The following is an 18315-nucleotide window of genomic DNA, read 5'->3' on the forward strand; positions in this document are numbered from 1 at the left end:
CAGCTTGCTGAATTTTAACAAGTGGCCCCGGAGGGGCAGAGGCTTGGGCTAAATTTGGCCTGCAGCCAAACCTCTCTTAGGACTGTGCCACTAGACACCTACTTCACAAATCCACACTAATAAAACTGAGAGACTTAGGAGCTTTGCTTAATACATAGAAACAAACATGGAAAGGGAGCCAAATGCAAAGACAAAGAAGCAGAAACAATATGAGAGAACAGAACAGAGACCCAGATATAATGCAGTCAAGCAATATAACAGATGCAGAGCTCAAAACACTGGTTATAAAGATGCTCAATGATCTTTTGGGAAGTGTAGATAAATCCAGTGAGAACTTCAACAAAGAGATAAAAGACAAAGAGATAAAAATGGAAATGGAAATTATAAAAGGGAACTAGTCTGAAATGAAGAACACAATATCTGAGATGAGAAGTATATTAAATGAAATAAACAAAGGAATAAACAAAGTGAATAAAGAAAAGGTTGAAATGCCCTATCTAGAGGACAGGAAAGCCGATCAGGACACCCAATCAGAATGGCAAGAAAAAAGGTCCCAAGACTATAAAAATAATTTAAGGAGATTATGGGACACTATTAAGGGTCCAAATATCTGTCTGATTGGTGAAATTGAAGAAAATCAAGATATTGAACAGCTGTTTGAAGAAATAATAATGGAAAATTTCCCTAACCTGGTAAAGGAAATGGACATAAAACTCCAGGAAGCTCAGAGAATTCCAAAAAAGGGATCCAAAGAGGCCCACACCAAGACACATCATAATGAAAATGCCAATGGTTACATACGAAGAAAGACTATTAAAAGCAGCAAGAGAAAAACAAATAATTACATATAAGGGAAAACAATAAGACTGGCAGCTGATTTCTCAAAAGAAACTATGCAGGACAGAAGGGCTTGGCAAAAAATATTCAACAGGATGAAGACCCAGGATCTACAACCAAGAATAATTTATCCAGCAAAGCTATCATTTAGAGTTGAAGGACAGATAAAGAGCTTCCCAGACAAAAATAAGCTAAGGGAATTTATCACCACCAAACCAGTATTATAGGAAATGTTGGACAGACTCTTTTAAGAAGAAAAAACATGTATCAAAAACTGGAATAAAGAATGGTACAACTACATTCCTATCATTAAGTACCTTAAATGGAAAAAATGTAAGTGTTCCAACCAAAAGATAGAGGGGCCTAAAGGATAAGAAAACAAGACCCCTACATATAAAAAGGAAGGGGATGGGAAAAGATATTGCTTTGATGAACCTAGAAGGTATTTAAGTCAGACAGAGAAAGATAAGCACTATATTATTTCATTTATATGCCTCACTTATATTATTCCACCAGAATCTAAGGAATAAAAAGAACAAACTAATCAAAAACAGACTCACAAATATAGTGGACAACTTGGTGTCAGACAGAGGGAAGGGGGGTTTGGGGAACTGGGAGAATCGGGTGAAGGGCTAAAGAAGTACAAATTAGTAGCTGATGGATGATCATGGGGATGGGGAGCAAGGCATAGGGAATGCAATTAGCATTAATACATTGGCTAGATGGAAGGTCAGGGGAAGGAGGGTGCAATGGGGGCATCATTTTATGAACTATATAGATGTCTAAGCAATGTACTATATACTCGAAACTAAACAAACAAATAATAAATAAATCAAATCAATGACAAATTTTATTTCATCTCTTCTCCTTCACAAAGACCTCATTATTACAAGAAGTGGCTGCAATGATCTCCTTCCACAAAAAAATCTTCCTCTCACTACATTCTTTGCCTTTCCAAATTCCTTATTCTTTTCAAGGTTAGACTGAGACCTGTGGGCAAACTTGCAGCCTAATAATTTAATGCCACCTTCAAACCATAATCTGTAAATGTCTTTTCAACACACAGTGCAGGTGGGATGAAGCTGATTGCCTATTAATAAAAATTTATGTCCTTCAAAAGAAATGGTACTGGATATAACATCATATTATAACTTATTTGGAAATGTCTCTCATGTTGCAATTTTTCATTCCTTCATTTATGAGTAAAGAAATGAAGGTATTAAAAAACTAACCTACATCACAAGAAGTTAAATGTCATATATCTGTTGTATTAGTTTTTTAGGGCTTCCATAACAAAATACTACATAATAGACATTGATTTTTCTCAGTTCTAGAGGCCGGAAGCCCAAGATCAAAGTGTTTGATTTCTCCTGAGACCTCTCCCTTTGGCTTGTAGGTAGGTACCCTCTGGTGTGTTCACATGGTCGTTTATGCATGCACATGTGTGGCGTCTCCAATCTCTTCTGTCTCTAATCTCGGTATCCTAATCTCTTCTTCTAAGGACACCAAGCATGCCAGACTAGGGCCCATTGGCATGACCTGCTTTAACTTAATTACCTCTTTAAGGCTCTATGTTCAAACTTCAGTCACATTCTGAGGTACTGGGAGTTAGGGTTTCAACATATAAATTTGGGGAGATGCAATTCAACCCATAACTGCAGGCCATCCTAGAATGTTAAAATCAAATAGGAAAGGAGTTTATTTCAACCTCTGACAGCTTTTGATTACCAAATCCTAAAAGTAAGTATCCTGACATGGCATTTCATACTTCACTTTTAGATTCCAAATCATTTTCTATACAAGGAAATTTGCAGAAACAGAAGGAACAAAAACAAATCTATTCACTAATTACCTCTACTTGCTAAAGCAGGGTCAATGTCCTGAGAGGGAAATAACAACAAAATAGTCCTTACTTTTGTTAAGTGCTTGTTAATTTTATGGTAATGGAATGAATGTGAAGTTTTCCTTTTTCTTCTTATCCAATACTGCCCCCTCTTGGTGCCATGAGCACTTGGCAGTGACTCTCAACTAGAGGTACAGAAAGGGAAATATAAACCATCAAACTGCTAACAAATCCGACTTAATTTGTGAACATTCCAGTTGAGCCATTTTAAAGGAAGTTTATTTCTCTTGTTTTTCCTTTCCATGAAAACTATGACCTACTATAAAACCATCATATCCTATGGGTCCTAGCCGTTTATCACAGGGTGCACTGCAAAAAGGTAATGACCTCTGAGAAACGAAGTTAAAGGGAAAACAGACCTTCCACTGGTTTCATGGAAGGGCCGAGTCCTGTTCCTAGGCTGCTGAGAGCAGCTTCCTTGTAGAGACACAAAGAGAAAAGGAAGCTCACAATTCCTCGAATTTGAATCTGATTTAAAACATGGTCCCCAAAACTGAAATCTTGCCAAAAATCTTTGTCATGTTAAAAGTGGAACTATCTTGTTTTTCAAGAGGTGATGACTTAGGTATCCTTTGGGGGGAGGTTCTTACCTCATTCTGGGAAGATCTCCACAGTAGGCCAAGTGACTATTCAAGGACAAACTTGAGGCTCTAGAATCACATGGAAGGTTGTCAATGCAGCAGGCAGAGTTAGTTTTGAATATTTTTTGTTCCATCAGCAAAATAAAAATGTTGATTGTTTTCTAAGTATGGGTTGGGGCATTGTGTGCCTAAAAATGGTTGTTTCTTTTTGTGGCAAATGGTGGCCTTATTGGGAGGTTCTAACAAGAGCCCATAGCTAGAACAGCCATCTTCACCAGAATCTGCAAGACTCTGGCCTCCAGAATTGCTGTCTCAAGGCCTTGCTGAGGAAGCATGGCTCAGTATATAATTCACTGAGAGCAGGGATTTTGTCTGTCTTGTTTATGAATATAAAATATACTATTGTCGTAGCTAGAATCTTGCCAGGTTCATAGTAGGCATTTCAAGGTTTGTTGAATAAATACATAAAAGAAAAGTCCTCCCCATTTCCCTATACAAATCAGTTCTCTCTTGGGACGCAAGGAAAGGTAGGAGCCTTCAAAGACGAAATCTTGGGTAGGGCAGAGCCTGGCTGAGTTGATCTCTCTTGGTGTTGGTGAAGCAGTTTGAAAAGAAGGGAAGAAAGGAGGAATAAGGAAAATTATGTTGCTGGGCATATGTGATGTGTCAATGACTTGCAAAAATGAATTAGGACATCTAAAAAGATAGCGGTGTTTTTGTGTGGACAGGTGGAGGTTAAGAATCATGGTTATTTGATAACTAATGTAAATGTGACCTCGAATGGCTCCCAAGTTGGTGTGACCTTCAGCATAACTAGCACAACACAGCATTAACCGCCCCATGTCATTTAAGTAGCTCTTCTCTGTTCTACCATTCTCATGTTCTTAAGCGTGAGTGCCTTAGAGGTTGTATCTACTTCTTAAAGAAAAATGCTGTTACTGTAAATTATGCCTTCTAGTCCTAGATCATCTCTACTGTTAATTTTTCTTTTTTCTCTAGTTACTGAAAGTAGAAATCTAAGAAAAATGCAGTTGACCCTGTTCACAAATTTACCCGTTCTTAATTCTGCTGTTTGTGGCAAACACGAAACACACATAACTTATAAGACATTAGGTTATGGTTAAAATGTCCTTATTATCGCCTCCTGCAACCCTTAGTCTCATTCAAGAGGACAATTTACTTCCTTCCATATTTTAAAATCTTACATAGTCTATTATATCCATATTAGCCATTTTATCTCCACTCTGGTCCATCTTAAATGAAAGTACCTAAATCTTTTGAATTTCTCTAATCATATCTCCTGCTGCCCTCAGTAGTGTCCCATAAAAAAAAATCAAGAAGTGCTGCAACGAATCTTCAGATGCCAAAAGATCATAAATTTCAGATCCTTTACATTTCAAAATTTCTATTCTCCAGCCACTAAAACCTTGAGAATATTCTGCATTTCTAGAATTAACTTGTTTTTCTCATTTACCAAGATATTTTCCATTTTCTGCTACCCCCGAAAAAAAAATATATATATATTTTTTATGGTAAGCTTTAACACCTACTCACTTATGACTGAACACACCAAGAGCGTATAGTATTATATGTTTAATCTGTGAGAAACTCTTCAGAGCCATTAGCTCCTTAACTAGAAGAAGCCATATACTGGCAAGGAGTAAGCCTGAAACAAATTGGGCCCATGACGGTGCCTTTCAGTTGATAGATCCTGGGCTAGTCAAAGCCTTCTCTTGAAAATTTTGAACATGGGACCAAAAATAACTTCCATTTTCTTTCAAGTGTGACCCCTCAAAATTCATAGGCTCAAGCCCTACCCCTCAATGTAACTGTATTTAGGGATAAAGGTCTTAATGGAGGTAACTAAGGTTAAGTAAGGCCATGAGAGTTGGGCTTTAATTCAATGGATAAACATCCTTATTAGAGGAGACGCCAGAGATCTCTCTCCATGTCACAAAGTAAAGGCCATGTGAGGATCCAGCAAGAGGCGAAAATCTGCAAGCCAGAAGGAGGGCTCTCACCAGGAACTGAATTGGCAGGCACCTCGATCTGGGACTCCTAGCCTCAAGAACTGTGAGAAAATAAATTTCTATTGTTTAAGCCACCCAGTCTGTGGTATTTTGTTATGGCAGCTTAGCTAGTACAGATGGTGATCTGGGAAATATGGGTTACCAGAGGACACATTTTCTGCCATGCTGAAAAAAGGATTCTAAAAGAATGAGCTGAGGGGGAGAGTCCTAAAAGCACTCCAGTGCTCCAGCTACTTACACATAGAACAAAGATTAGAATACTACATGAATTAGTATTACACTAATGGTTCTGTAGTATGCAGTATATGCATTGCAAGCATGCTATACATATTCATTTTTCTTTCTCAGCATGCTTAATAATCATCTATAATAAAAATCCATTTCTACCAGTTAAAAAGTTTGATTTGGAAAATAATTATTATAATTTATTATTTAAGCTAGGCTGCTGCCTCTGAAAAATGAGCAAGACTTGAAAAATAAACTCAAAATATTCAAAACTACTTCTTTGAAAAATATATCTTTTTATTTTGTTTGCTTTTCTATCTTTAAGTCCTGTAAAGGAATTCTGTTAGTTGCTCTTTGTCTAGACTTTTATTGATAAATATGGACGAAGGTAAAGGTAAACAAAGAGACTCCTAGCTCTTCATTCATGACAGATTTCTGGTCTATTTCTTCTTACTATGTTCCCACTAAAGTAGAAAGAAACTTTTTTAAAAAATCATTATGATAATCATTAGGATAGAATCAAGGTGGGAAAATGACCAAAATGTAAAGATGTGTTTTTGTGACAGAAACAGTCAAAATGGTAATACTGATTTCCCAAAGCAGATACTGTTTTAGGAAAAAGCACTATGGGTAGAGAGCATCCAGTATTAATGGCCATAAATATTTTAGCTAAGTGCATTGAGGTAAAATGGCCTACAGATAATAAAGCCAAACAAGGACATCAGCCCTTTAATCATAAGAATAATGATACCAAGAGAGCATTTTTTTTAGCAACTCCCCAGGGGGAAATGATAGCCTCCTACAAGAGGTCAATAAAGTCACATACCCTCAGAATTCAAGGAAATAGCACATGCATGCACACATGCACACACACACAATATTCTAGCACTAAGGCTGTAAAATCTAATGAGTCTCTCTTCCTCTAGCATACTTTACATATGCTATGAAATCACTGTTTCAATAGACAGTTCTCTAGTTTCCAAGGAATCTAATTGTGAATACTTACTTAATTATTTCCCTACCTCTGGCATATTATACTAAAACTTTAGAACATGTCTTGGGTGGTGATTGGTTTTCTACATTAAAAAGATGAGTCCTTCAAAATATATCCTTGACTTGAAGAAGTCATATATTAAAAAATAATAATAAGTAGCAGCTGTAAAACTGTAATAGAAATTGCCAATCAGAACAGATACATGGCCAGCTTCATGGAAATCAGAGAGGAGAGAAAGAACTAAAAACTGCCAGTCATTAAGATCAAGATTTACCAAACAGTCTACAGCCATGCCACCCTGAACAAGCCGGTCCCGTCTGATCTTGGATGCTAAGCAGGGTCAGGCCTGGTTAGTACTTGGATGGGAGACCACCTAGGAAGACCAGGTGCTGCAGACATAAAAAATAAAAAAATAAGGGATTGTAAACTGACAAGGTCCTTGCAATCTGTGAGGTCAACCAAGGCTTGCCTCACCTTAAAAAAAAAAAAATTATCAAACATAACCAGTGATACAACAGTACTCAAACAGAATAAAGTTTGTGGGGAGAAAACAACCAGTAAAAGTTGTCCTAAGTAGTTTTCTTTCTTCTTCCTCATCTAGAAAGTAACATGGCACACAATAGATTAAACAATGAGTTTCCAAATAAGACAGATCTCAATTTGAAAGCTAGTTCAAAATAATTGCTATGTTTGATTTCTCGCTACCCTAAATTTCCTTAGCTTCTAGGTCTTGCTAATAACAGTTAACAGCAGACTAAGATAGAATGTCCACATATTACTTTGTTTAAAATTCTTGTTAAATCAATACTATGGCTATCAGATTGTGATGCATAATATTATGAAACCAGAAAAGACCAATCTGTGTAGGGACATGTCATTTGTTGTGCTCGTCTCTTGAGAAGAGATAACAATTGCTGCTTTCTCCACCTCCTTATGTTCCAACAACACTGGTCATGCTGTACTTCAACCAAACAAAGCAATTTCCCTTTCCCTGGAATGCTTTTCTCCTGACTTTTAGCACAACTGGCTTCTTCTTCACATCTGGTCTCAGTTCAAATGTCACTTCCTCTGAGGCCTTTTTCCAGCTTCCACTCCACCATTTTTCCTGAGATCTCACTTACATTGTTGATTCCTTTATAGCAGTTCCTGCTGTCGATCATTATCACGCTTTTGAATTTATTTACTCGTCTATCTCCACTGACTAGAATATAAGCTCCATGAAGTAGCTTGCTGGTCTAGTTCACGGTTGTATTTTCACAGCCTAGAACACTGCCTTACACAAAGTAGGCTTTCAGTAATGGATGGATGGATGGATGGATGGATGGATGGATGGATGGATGGATGGATGGATGGTTGGTTGGTTGAGAAGGGCAAGGTCTAGGTTGTTGATAAAGATCTTCCTCTGTTCACAGCCTGACTTCTGATTGCCTCCATGACTAATACCTATTCTTGGCCTCCATCATTTCTTACTGGATTGCTTTAGTAGGTTTCTTAGTGGGTCTGCCTGCTTCTGTCCTGGGTCCTCTATAGTATATTTCAACATGACTACAAAGCTAATCCTCTTTAAAACATGTAACTCTCTCTTCTCTGAGAAATCCTGCAATGGATCCCTGTATCTTCAAGAGTAAAAGCCAAAGTCCTTATAGCCTACAAGACCTTACTTAGTGTGGTCCTTCCTCACCTGACATTTCCCTTAGTAAGCAGAACGGCTCTTGCTTTCCTCTTCCTTGAACATGCAGGGCACTTTAGGGCATTTGCTCTAAGCTGTACTCCTTTCTTGTCTTTTCCTCATATATCTGATTGACTAGCTCCTTCACCTAGTCTTTATTTAAATCTGACCTTCCCATTGAAGCCGATCCTCGCACCTTATTTACTGCTGCTACACTCCCACCTCCATGCCTGCTTTCCCCTTTGGTCTCTTCCAACCATCCCACCCCCATGCCAACTCTACCCTTTGTTCTTTTCCCCTCTAGAACTTATTACTTTCTAACATACTATTCAATTTACTTTCATGTTAACTGTCTTCCCTACCACCCCTCACTGTAATGTAAACTAAGGGTATATTTTGTTCACCAGTGATTCCTAGGCACCTACAGTAGTGTCTGACACACAGCAGGCACTCAATACCTATTAACTTGAATCAGTAATCTTGATGAATATATGAAAATCTTAAGTAGTGGTTCACAAAATGTTGCTTTCCACACTGACACATGCCAGGACTCAGGAAGAGGGAGTCCCAAGCTAGATGCCTTTGAAATTGCCAGTTTTGGAGAACTTGTGCATTAACTATCTCAAACAGCAGGAAGGGTTCTGCAAATGCTGATGCAAAACTGACTAGAGCAGCACCATAATCCTTGTTTTCATCATTCTTCTATTCTTTATTTGCATTTTTGTTTCCCAAGTAAATCTTTTTGAAACATTTCTATGAGAAACCAGTAATGGCTACCATTTATTATACATCTATCGTTTAGGGTAAATGGTAGAGTTGTGGTTTTATTAGATGGTATAGTAGGTGGGGAACTCAGAAAATCCTGCTTTGTTTGGTTCCTGGCTGAGAAACCTGAACTAACATAAGCAAAAAGGAAAATTATTGCCCAATGGAATGCAACCAAGCCTAAGAACAGGCATGGATGTGGGCATCAAAACAACTAGAAACCAAGCTAGAAACCAAAATTCTTCTTGGTCCTATCTCCTCCAGTGCTGACTTCATTCTTTTAAAAAATAAACTGGCTAGGGGAAAGACTTTTAGTTGCCAACTCAATACCCAGTATTCTCTTCTTCTTAAATAGAACTCCAATTCAATAGAACTCCAATTTTGCCATATGTCCAGCTAAGACATTTCTTGGCCTCCCTGAAACTGGGCATGATCATGTGACAAAAGTCTGACCAACGAGATATAAGCTGAAGTCTTTGTGTAGGGCTTCTGAAGCTCTTTAATCAATCCTTCTTTCTGCAAAAACAGCTGAAGTTGCAGCAGTCAATTCACAAGGAGAATGAAAGCTATACACCAAGGATAGCAGAACCAAAAGACAGAAGTCACATAGGACATGGATAAAATTGTGAACTTGCCCTACCAGCCATGCTGTGCCAAGTTCTTAGGCATATGGGTTGAAAAGATATAGTTCCTTCTCTGAGCTAACAACAGAAGTATGTTATTATACACTTAGCGTCAGAAACCATCTTCTGTGCTAAATATGCATTAGAATATCTATTCTAGATATGATTCCATTTACACAGATGAAGATACAGGCTTAGCAAAGTTAGCTAACCATGGAAATCCATGGCTGGAAGCTGGGTCTTCTGACTCCATCATCTCCATAATTAACTATAACGTTATACTGATTCCCAATCTTATCAACAATTATAATTCAAGTTTGAATTCAAATTCAAAGGGATGAAACTCCTGATGAAGAGTACAGGGAACACTGGGAACGAAGGAGAGAATGTCAAAGGTTCCAGCAGAATCTGGGGAGCTGTCCCAGGGTGTCAAGAATGAGTATGCATGCACCAAGCAGCAGCAGAGCTACACAGTGATGAGAGCACCAAGTCTGGACCTCAAACAAAAGTGAAAGAGACATGTTAAATAGGTAGGTAGATTACAAATCACATATAGACATCAATGTGAAACTGAAGGCTGTACTGATTACTATTTTAAGAAGCTTAACTATACAGGGGGTAGAAGTCTGTAGAGTATTCACTTTTGCATGTATTGCTATTAAACAGTATACTGAAGCTATGCCAATCAATATTTAATTAAATACCTAGTAAGATGAAATATACTAGAAAAACCATGAACTTTAAGAATCAGATAAAACTGGATTTAAAATCTTGTGCTGCCATTTTTTTGTAGCTTTGGATAAACTGCATGCCCTCTCCAACCTTTAGCTTTTTTATCTATAAATACAATTTAACTTCATCTAGAAGCTACAGAATACAGATGTTAATTTTGTGCATAGTACTAATTGTGAGAAAATTTTACTTAAATATATCTCCTATAGAAAAAATAAAAAGTAAATTGGAATGATGGTTGTTTTGTTTCCTGAAGGCTACATTTTCAATACAGTTATTTCTTATGGATTCTGTCCTATGGACTTGGGTTAGTCTTTGAAATCTATCAAGAATAGTAATATCTCTTAATAAATGCTAAAAGTAGCATTTTCACACGAGTCTATTCAGCAACCCCTTTCCTATAATCTTACCCCGTGCCTGATTCCCCATCTCCACCCCTGCTCAAAGCAGAATTTTAGTATGAAGAGCAAATATTTAATCTTAGCAAAACAATTTTAAGTACCTTAGGCATTTAACCCACTTTTACTTGATCAAAGCTCACCATATTAATATAGCCCAAACAGAACATTTGGGTGTGAAAAATGTTTTATAAATTGCCTAAGTTATACCAGAAATAGTAAAGCACCTTTCATAATAGCAAGACATGAAGGTTGTAAAGGCTATCAAGCTTTTTTTTTTCTCTCTCACATCATGTCATAAAAGTATTTCAATTCATGTTTCAAAATATTATCATTGATTGCTCTTTTGCTCTGAATTACTGAATTGAACCAGATTCCAGACCACCTTAACTTTCTCAGTATTCAGGAATGTCTATTGATATTTATTTGACTTCCTTCAAAAGCAGTATTCTCTGCTGATGTTAGTTATAAGATTCTGTCAGAGGTTTGGCACATTCATGCATTTAGTGACAGGTTTTATAGTATGGCTACCAAGATCCTTTCCTACCTTCGAGATTCAAGGCTGAAAAACCTTTTATTAGGCACCTTTTGAGATAGATTTGTATCCTAAGCCTGTTCTAATAGGAAAAAGTTTAGCTTGGCTATTTCAGATTTGACTCAATTTTTCTAATATACTACTTTTCTTAATTTTATACAGAAATTAATTTATAAAACCCTCACTCATTGATTTCGCCTAAAGCTGATGCAGTTAAACTTCATATAGTGTGACAAATGTACACATTACAGAGATGACAAAATCTAACTTTCTAAGTTCTCCCAGAAGATAGCTTTTAAAAATGAACTAAGCATTTAAGGAAAGTTACATTTTATGTTATGGATTAAAGTAAAACAAGAAAAAAAGAATACTGAATTATTTGTTCTGAATGTGAAAAAAAGAACAAATGTTGAATTATTTTACAGTTACTCTACTAAGCCTGATTCTAAACTGTGGAATGCATCCAGCATTTAAATATACATTCACATAGCTAAGAGAGAGGATAAAAAAAGAAACTTGCATCTCAAGAGCCAAAAGTAACCTGGTTCCACTAACCTCAGGTTTAGCATATCCCAGGGTATAGCACATTGGGAAACGAGACTTTCAAATTTCAAGCTCAATTAAAGCTGAAGACCACCCGCTATGTTAATTCTGAGCTGCTAAAAATATAATTTCGCTAAAATAATATCACAATGATTCTTTATATAACCTTAATGACAATGAGTCATTTTTTGCTCCTTACTTACAATTTACAAGAGTGACCAAAAGCTGAAAATTATTAGTATACGTATCCTAAAGTGATAAAATAAGACAAAGCATGGTGAAGACTGCTTTATTTGTGGCAGTTAGTACAAGTCAATAAATATTAACGCCCCAAGAAGAATTCAGTTATTTATCAGTTTACTGGTCCATAGAGAGCTGAATGAAACTGAACCAACTGATTGCTGGGAAGATAACCTGAAGTCAATCCTGCTTCTTGGGAAAGGAAGCCATAGCCAGTTGATATATGGCATATGCTGTTCCTGAAATAAAAAAAAAAAAAAAAAAAAAAGAACTTATGAGAAATTCTAAGATTTAAAACTGATATTCCAGCTAAAAGTTAAAAGATAACAGCAAGATTGGCAATAAGACTACTTTTATGGGAACATAAAAAAGTCTACTGATAGGTGCTGGCAAAATTTAAAATACGTATAGTGAATGTAGCTTCAATATTAACTTCTATAGAAAGTGTTAGATGCAGCACAATAATGCATTTGTCAATTTAATGACAACATGTAATTTTAAAATAAGATTAAGATAATAGATTATTTCCATACTAAGATTGCCTAAAAAATGCTAAGAATGAGTCAAAAGCCAATAAAGAGGTCAAAATAGGCAAGCCTTCCCAAAGTTTACTATCAATGTAAAATCGAGGAAGAGTGATATATAATTTTAAAATAATCAAATTTAATGTAAGAATAGCTAATGAGTGGAAATTTATTTTTAAAACTAATTACCAGACTATCTAAGAAATAGTCACACTAGTCAAAAAGAATTTAGGACTTCATCTTAAGAAAGCCCAAGTGTCATAAGAAAGGCCAAGTGTCATTATCTAGTTGTTGTCTTCATCCATTAATGCCCCATTACTGTATTTAATTAATACCAAAGGCGGCATCTTGGCAAGAGTAGGGGAACTTTGTAATAAGGGTTCAAATCTCAGCTTTCCAGATAGAAGCAATATTATCTTGAGTAATTAACATAATTTCTTCATCTTAAAATGAGAACATATTACAGACTTAATACAAGAGTTACAGAATCCATGTATGTGGCATTCCTATCAAAAGGACAAGCACACAGTAATCACTCTAATATTATTTCCCTTTTTCCCTCAAAGAGCAATTATTCTAATTCCTAACATTGCTCCTAGTATACCAATTTGTATAATCCACTAATACTGACTAATAGACCTGCCCAATCCACAGAAAAAAAATGTCAAAGCACTTCACATATACGTATTGATCTGTACAGATTTTGTTTCTATCATAAATGTGTACACGGTTTAGATATAAAATGTTTTTATTATGCCTCAAGTCAAAATGTTAAAAAGCCCCAGTTATAGGAGATGAAGTAGAATGGATGTCTCTGGTTCCTCCAAAGGCTTGCAGGGCCACCAACAGCACAATGGAAAGCCATCTCTATCATAACACAATCAGCAAACCTGATTGGTTTATACTTTTCAGATACTAAAATGCTCTTACACAACAGGTATCCATCACCCTCTTGACTCTTTATACTCAAAGCAGTAAGAGCTCTGACTCTGGAGACTGCGTGTGTTAAAATACTGGCATAACATAATGCAATATACATATGATCTGTTATAGCAGCGGTCCCCAACATTTTTGGCACCAGGAACCTGTGCTCTTATGAGACTCTTATGCTTGATAATCAGAGGTAGAGCTGAGGTGGTAATGCTAACCCTGGGGAGCGGCTACAAATACTGATAAAGCTTCACTTGCTTGCCTGCTGCTCATTTTCTGTGTGGCCTGGTTCTTAGCAGACCATAGACCAGTATGGGTCCATGGCCTGGGGGAAGGGGACCCCTGTATTATAAAATTGTACAGTTGTAACTTATATAATTTTATTAACAAATGTCATCCCAATAAATTTAATAAAAATATATATATTAAAAAAATACTGGCATAGTAAAAGCAATGAAATTATTAGTTATCCTTACTATTACTTTTCTACAAATCAAGCATTCCAAATGTCTTACCACCAACTGTAAGAATCATAGTAGCTCTATACAGGAGGGCATCAGCTACCCCACCCTTTAGATGCACTGGAATTCCATTATCTTCCTAGGTTAAAAAACAATAACAATAAATAATACATGTGTCATTTGTTTCCAACTCAGTTCAAAGGACTAATATATTCATATAAAATTAAGTGGCTCCTTAAATCTCTGGAATTAAAATACTTCAAAATATCAAAATTAAAAAGAACTTTAATTTTCCTGATTCTTTACTACTACTATGACTTTAAAATAAGAACTTTTAAAGTCAATATTCTTTCCTTTAAAGTTAATTTAAAATCCAATAAAGATGTTCTTCCCAAGGAACATATAAAATATAAATGTTAAAGCTATGAAAATATATCCACTGAGTTCATCAACTTAATTATTAAAAATGTCAGTAATTGTCATACTTTAGATTTAGTCATAGGGAAGATTTTTTTTCTTTAAAAAAAAAAGAGGGGTGGTTTGGGTTTATAATCCTAAATTATACCCTTAGCCCCTACTCCAGCACCTGGCATGGAGTAGATATTTCATATACCTATTAAATAACTATTTTATTTCTACATAATATAAATGACCCAACTCTTCTTTCACTTAAATTTTTATCTGCAAAACCTAGAGATGACAATTAAAAAAAAAATTACTGATAACTTAATTACTTATAATGGTAAACCACTCTCTCCCACTAAGTCTCTCCTCATAAGAAAACCACTATTAACAGTATGGTACATATCCTTAAAAGGTTTTTTTAATGCTTATATTATCTTTTAATTTATATACATTCATGTTTAATATACAAAATGTGATTATGCTATATAATGGTATACCATATACTACTTTTTTCTCAATGCTATCTTAAAAAACATTTTCTTTAGTCCATTTAAACCTGCCTTGTCCCTTTTAATGGCTACTAGCATTCCACTATGCAAAAATATCACAACTGAATTAGCCAGTCCTCTATTAATGGGTATTTATGTTACTCGGTTTTTTTTTATATTAAAATTCCATAATAGCCTCTTTCCTATTTTTAAATTGTTATGTTACTATTTCTGTAGTAACATAAAAATGAGAGTCCTAGATAATAGGATATGTGATTTGTTTTTAATGATACTTTCAAATACCTTCTAAAACTTTTATACCAATTATACTACTACCTAGTAGGTATGAAAGTATTGTGTATGAATGTACATATCTCTCATACCTAGCTAACATTACCTATTCTAAATCTTTCTAAAATTTTGACAATCCAATTGGGGGAAAAAGAATTAATAACTTGTAGTTTTAATTTGTATTTTTTATTGATTTATTGAGCTCTTTGTATACTATGAATATTAACCTATTATTTTAAAATTTGTTCTCAATGTGTCACTTGTCTCCTGTAACCATAAACACATTTAAAATTGTTACATTGCCAAACCTTACAATTTTTCTCCTTTACAGCTTCTTTATAGCTTGTGAAGACTTCTTTAGGAAGCCTTCTCTACCCTTATGATTATAAGAAATATTCTCCTATGGTGATTATAGCAGTTAATAATACTATATTGTATACTTGAAATTTGCTGAGAGTAGACCTGAAGTGTTTTTACATACCTACACAAAAAAGTAACTATGTGAGGTGATGGATGTTAATTAACTTGATTATGATTATAATTCACAGATACATTAAACTTCAGATTGTACACCTTAAAAAAAAATCAGGTACAACTTAAACATGTACAATTTTTATTTGTCAATCATATATCGACAAAACTGGGGGTAAAAAATAAATATCTCCTATATTTTCTTCTAATTTTTCTGAGAAGCATTTATATCTGCAATTGATCTTTTAATATATAATATAGAAAGATCTACTATTACTTTCTTTAAAATAGCCAATTTTTCCAATGCCAATTCATTATATCTTTTTCCAGTGATATAAAATAGCACCTCTAAGTCTACAGCCATGATACCCTGAACAAGTCTGATCCCGTCTGATCTTGGAAGCTAAGCAGAGCCAGGCCTGGTTAGCACTTGGATGGGAGACTACCTAGGAAGACCAGGTGCTGTAGGTGTAAAAAGTTAAAAAAAAAAAAAAAAGCGATTGGAAACTGACCTTGCTATCTGTGAGGTCAACCAAGGGTTGCCTCGCCTAATAAATAAATCAATTAATTAAATTAAACAGCACCTGTAACACATATTGAGTTTTTGCACTTCTTTTGTTTGTTTCTGGTCCCTTTCTATGGTGTACTTGCCTATTCCTGTGCAACAACCTCAAAGAGTGTGTCCAAAGTAACTTGTCCAAAGGAAGTGTCATAGACCTATATACACCTATATCCCCCTCACTTCTGCTTCCTCAAGGGCGTCCTGAGTATAGCAAATGCCCAGTTATCTATCAATTATTCTTTTGCTAATACAACCGAATCACTAATAATGGGACATCTCTAGATTTATTTTCAATCTCCTCCACCTTTCGGTAACCATATTATTACAAGTAACAATCTTATAAAATATTTCAGTACCTGAAATAGCTTTTGTTTCTCTGGAACTTTATTTTCAAACTGCCTGCGTGAAGCAGTACTTATGGTCCTCTGGGCAATCTGACGAAGAGCCTGACATGGAAAATCCATACATATTAAACAGATTCAGGGTTTAAAGAAACTTTCAAAACCAACCATATTCAATTTTTAAAATTACAGAAGAGGAAAATTCAGAGTTAAGACGTATCCAATCTGTCAGTAACAAAGTTATAAACGAACATCCAAGTTTTCTAATTTGTTGTTCATCCACTGCTCTTTACATTACATTCTGCAATCTCCAAAGAACTACAATGAAGAAAAATTCATGCTGATTCTGAGGGGGGAAAAAAGGTCTTTATCTGAATTGAATCAATATCATTATGTAATCCTTGAGGAAACTATACTGATATAAAGACATGAAATAAAAAATGGTTACAAAAAAACACTAAGCTCAAATGTTTTCATTTAACACTCTACCATATTATTAAAAATCTATTAGCTGATATCAAAATAAACTGGCATGGTTCCTACTTAATTAAATGCTTCCTTCAGTACATTTTTCCTTAAAAAATATTTACTAGGGTATAAATCTTTTTAAGAAGAGACTTGCATTATACATCCAGTGGAATTAAGCAATGAAACAAATATGCACTCCACTATCTAAATGTGATATTGAGAAACTAAGTAAAACCTTATTGAATAATTGCAAATGAAATGACCAATGTTACATTTTCCTTCTCTTTTCGACATTTTGGGGAGATATTTCACATGCTCAGCGTCGGTGGAGTGGTGAAGGACACGGCAGAACCGCCGAAGGAAGCAACACTACACTTCCGCCATGACTGCTCGTAAAGTCCCATCCAAATTAAACGACTTTTTAAAAACTACCTGATACTCACAAAGCTCAAAACCACTGAAAGTTAAACCCATTCAGTGTCAGAGGAGTATCTTTCTGCCTGATGCTTCCGGGTATCAGAAACTTCCCACCTGGACCTTGCTTTTACGTACACCAGAGTTAATGAACTCATTAATGGATCCTTAGGGTTAGGGGTGGCAATTAAGAAAACCGAGGCTTGTCTAACCAACAGTCCTCTGCTCACCTTCCCAGCCTCTCCACTCCCTACATCTACCAAGCAAAGCCTGGGGCGAAGAGAAAGCAAGGGAAAGTGACAGCAGGAGAAAAGGACACGGAGAGCAAAGTGACAAGCAGGCGCCCTCTTCCTCCCGCCTTTCCTCTCAGATCAGGCTTTTCATTCCGCCATCGCCCCCTAAGTCTGCGCTCCCAACCCTCCCGCTCCAAACCACAACTACTAGTCGAGAAGCTCCTCACCAGCATATTCCGCATCATCTTGATTTACTGCCCACCAACCGTGACAACTGAACACTGGGAACGAATACCGCAACACCGGAACTACCTTCTGGCCATGCGCAAGCCAGAACATTTCCGGGCGGAGGAGGGAATTGGGCTCCTGACCATAGAAAGCAAAAGAAAAGAGAGAGCGGCAGTACAGATGTGACCGCTCTAGGCGGTTGGCTGTTTCTGCCCCTTGATCTCGTTCCTGACCTATGCGATTCCATTCTCCGCAGGTGCTAAAGATGGGGGAAGCAAATAACTTGATATTGGAGAGGCTGGGAGTGATGTGCTAAGTACTTTTTTTTACCTAGCTTAGATAAAATTAACGCGAGAACAGGCTATCATAGAACATTAGTTCTTGCATTTTTTACGAGAAGGCGTAAAACTGAGCAACCTTTGAG

At 36.1% G+C, this 18315-nt stretch overlaps 1 protein-coding gene and 2 pseudogenes across 1 annotated transcript; 2 read left to right on the forward strand and 1 right to left on the reverse strand.

Moving 5' to 3' along the window:
- Positions 1-6850: 6850 nt before the first annotated feature.
- Positions 6851-6968, forward strand: LOC118607215 (annotated as a pseudogene).
- Positions 6969-12108: 5140 nt separating this feature from the next.
- On the reverse strand, positions 12109-18025 carry LOC107509286 (cytochrome c oxidase subunit 7A2, mitochondrial). Its single transcript, XM_016141685.2, has 4 exons — positions 17891-18025; positions 16564-16653; positions 14045-14129; positions 12109-12314 (listed from the first exon to the last, which is right to left on the reverse strand). Exons 1-4 carry the CDS (start codon positions 17906-17908, stop codon positions 12256-12258), a joined length of 252 nt encoding a protein of 83 aa, XP_015997171.2. The 5' UTR covers positions 17909-18025; the 3' UTR covers positions 12109-12255.
- LOC118605469 lies at positions 15998-16116 on the forward strand (annotated as a pseudogene).
- Positions 18026-18315: the final 290 nt, after the last annotated feature.

Source organism: Rousettus aegyptiacus, unplaced genomic scaffold (genome assembly GCF_014176215.1).
Source record: "Rousettus aegyptiacus isolate mRouAeg1 unplaced genomic scaffold, mRouAeg1.p scaffold_m13_p_1, whole genome shotgun sequence".
Lineage (NCBI taxonomy): Eukaryota > Metazoa > Chordata > Mammalia > Chiroptera > Pteropodidae > Rousettus > Rousettus aegyptiacus.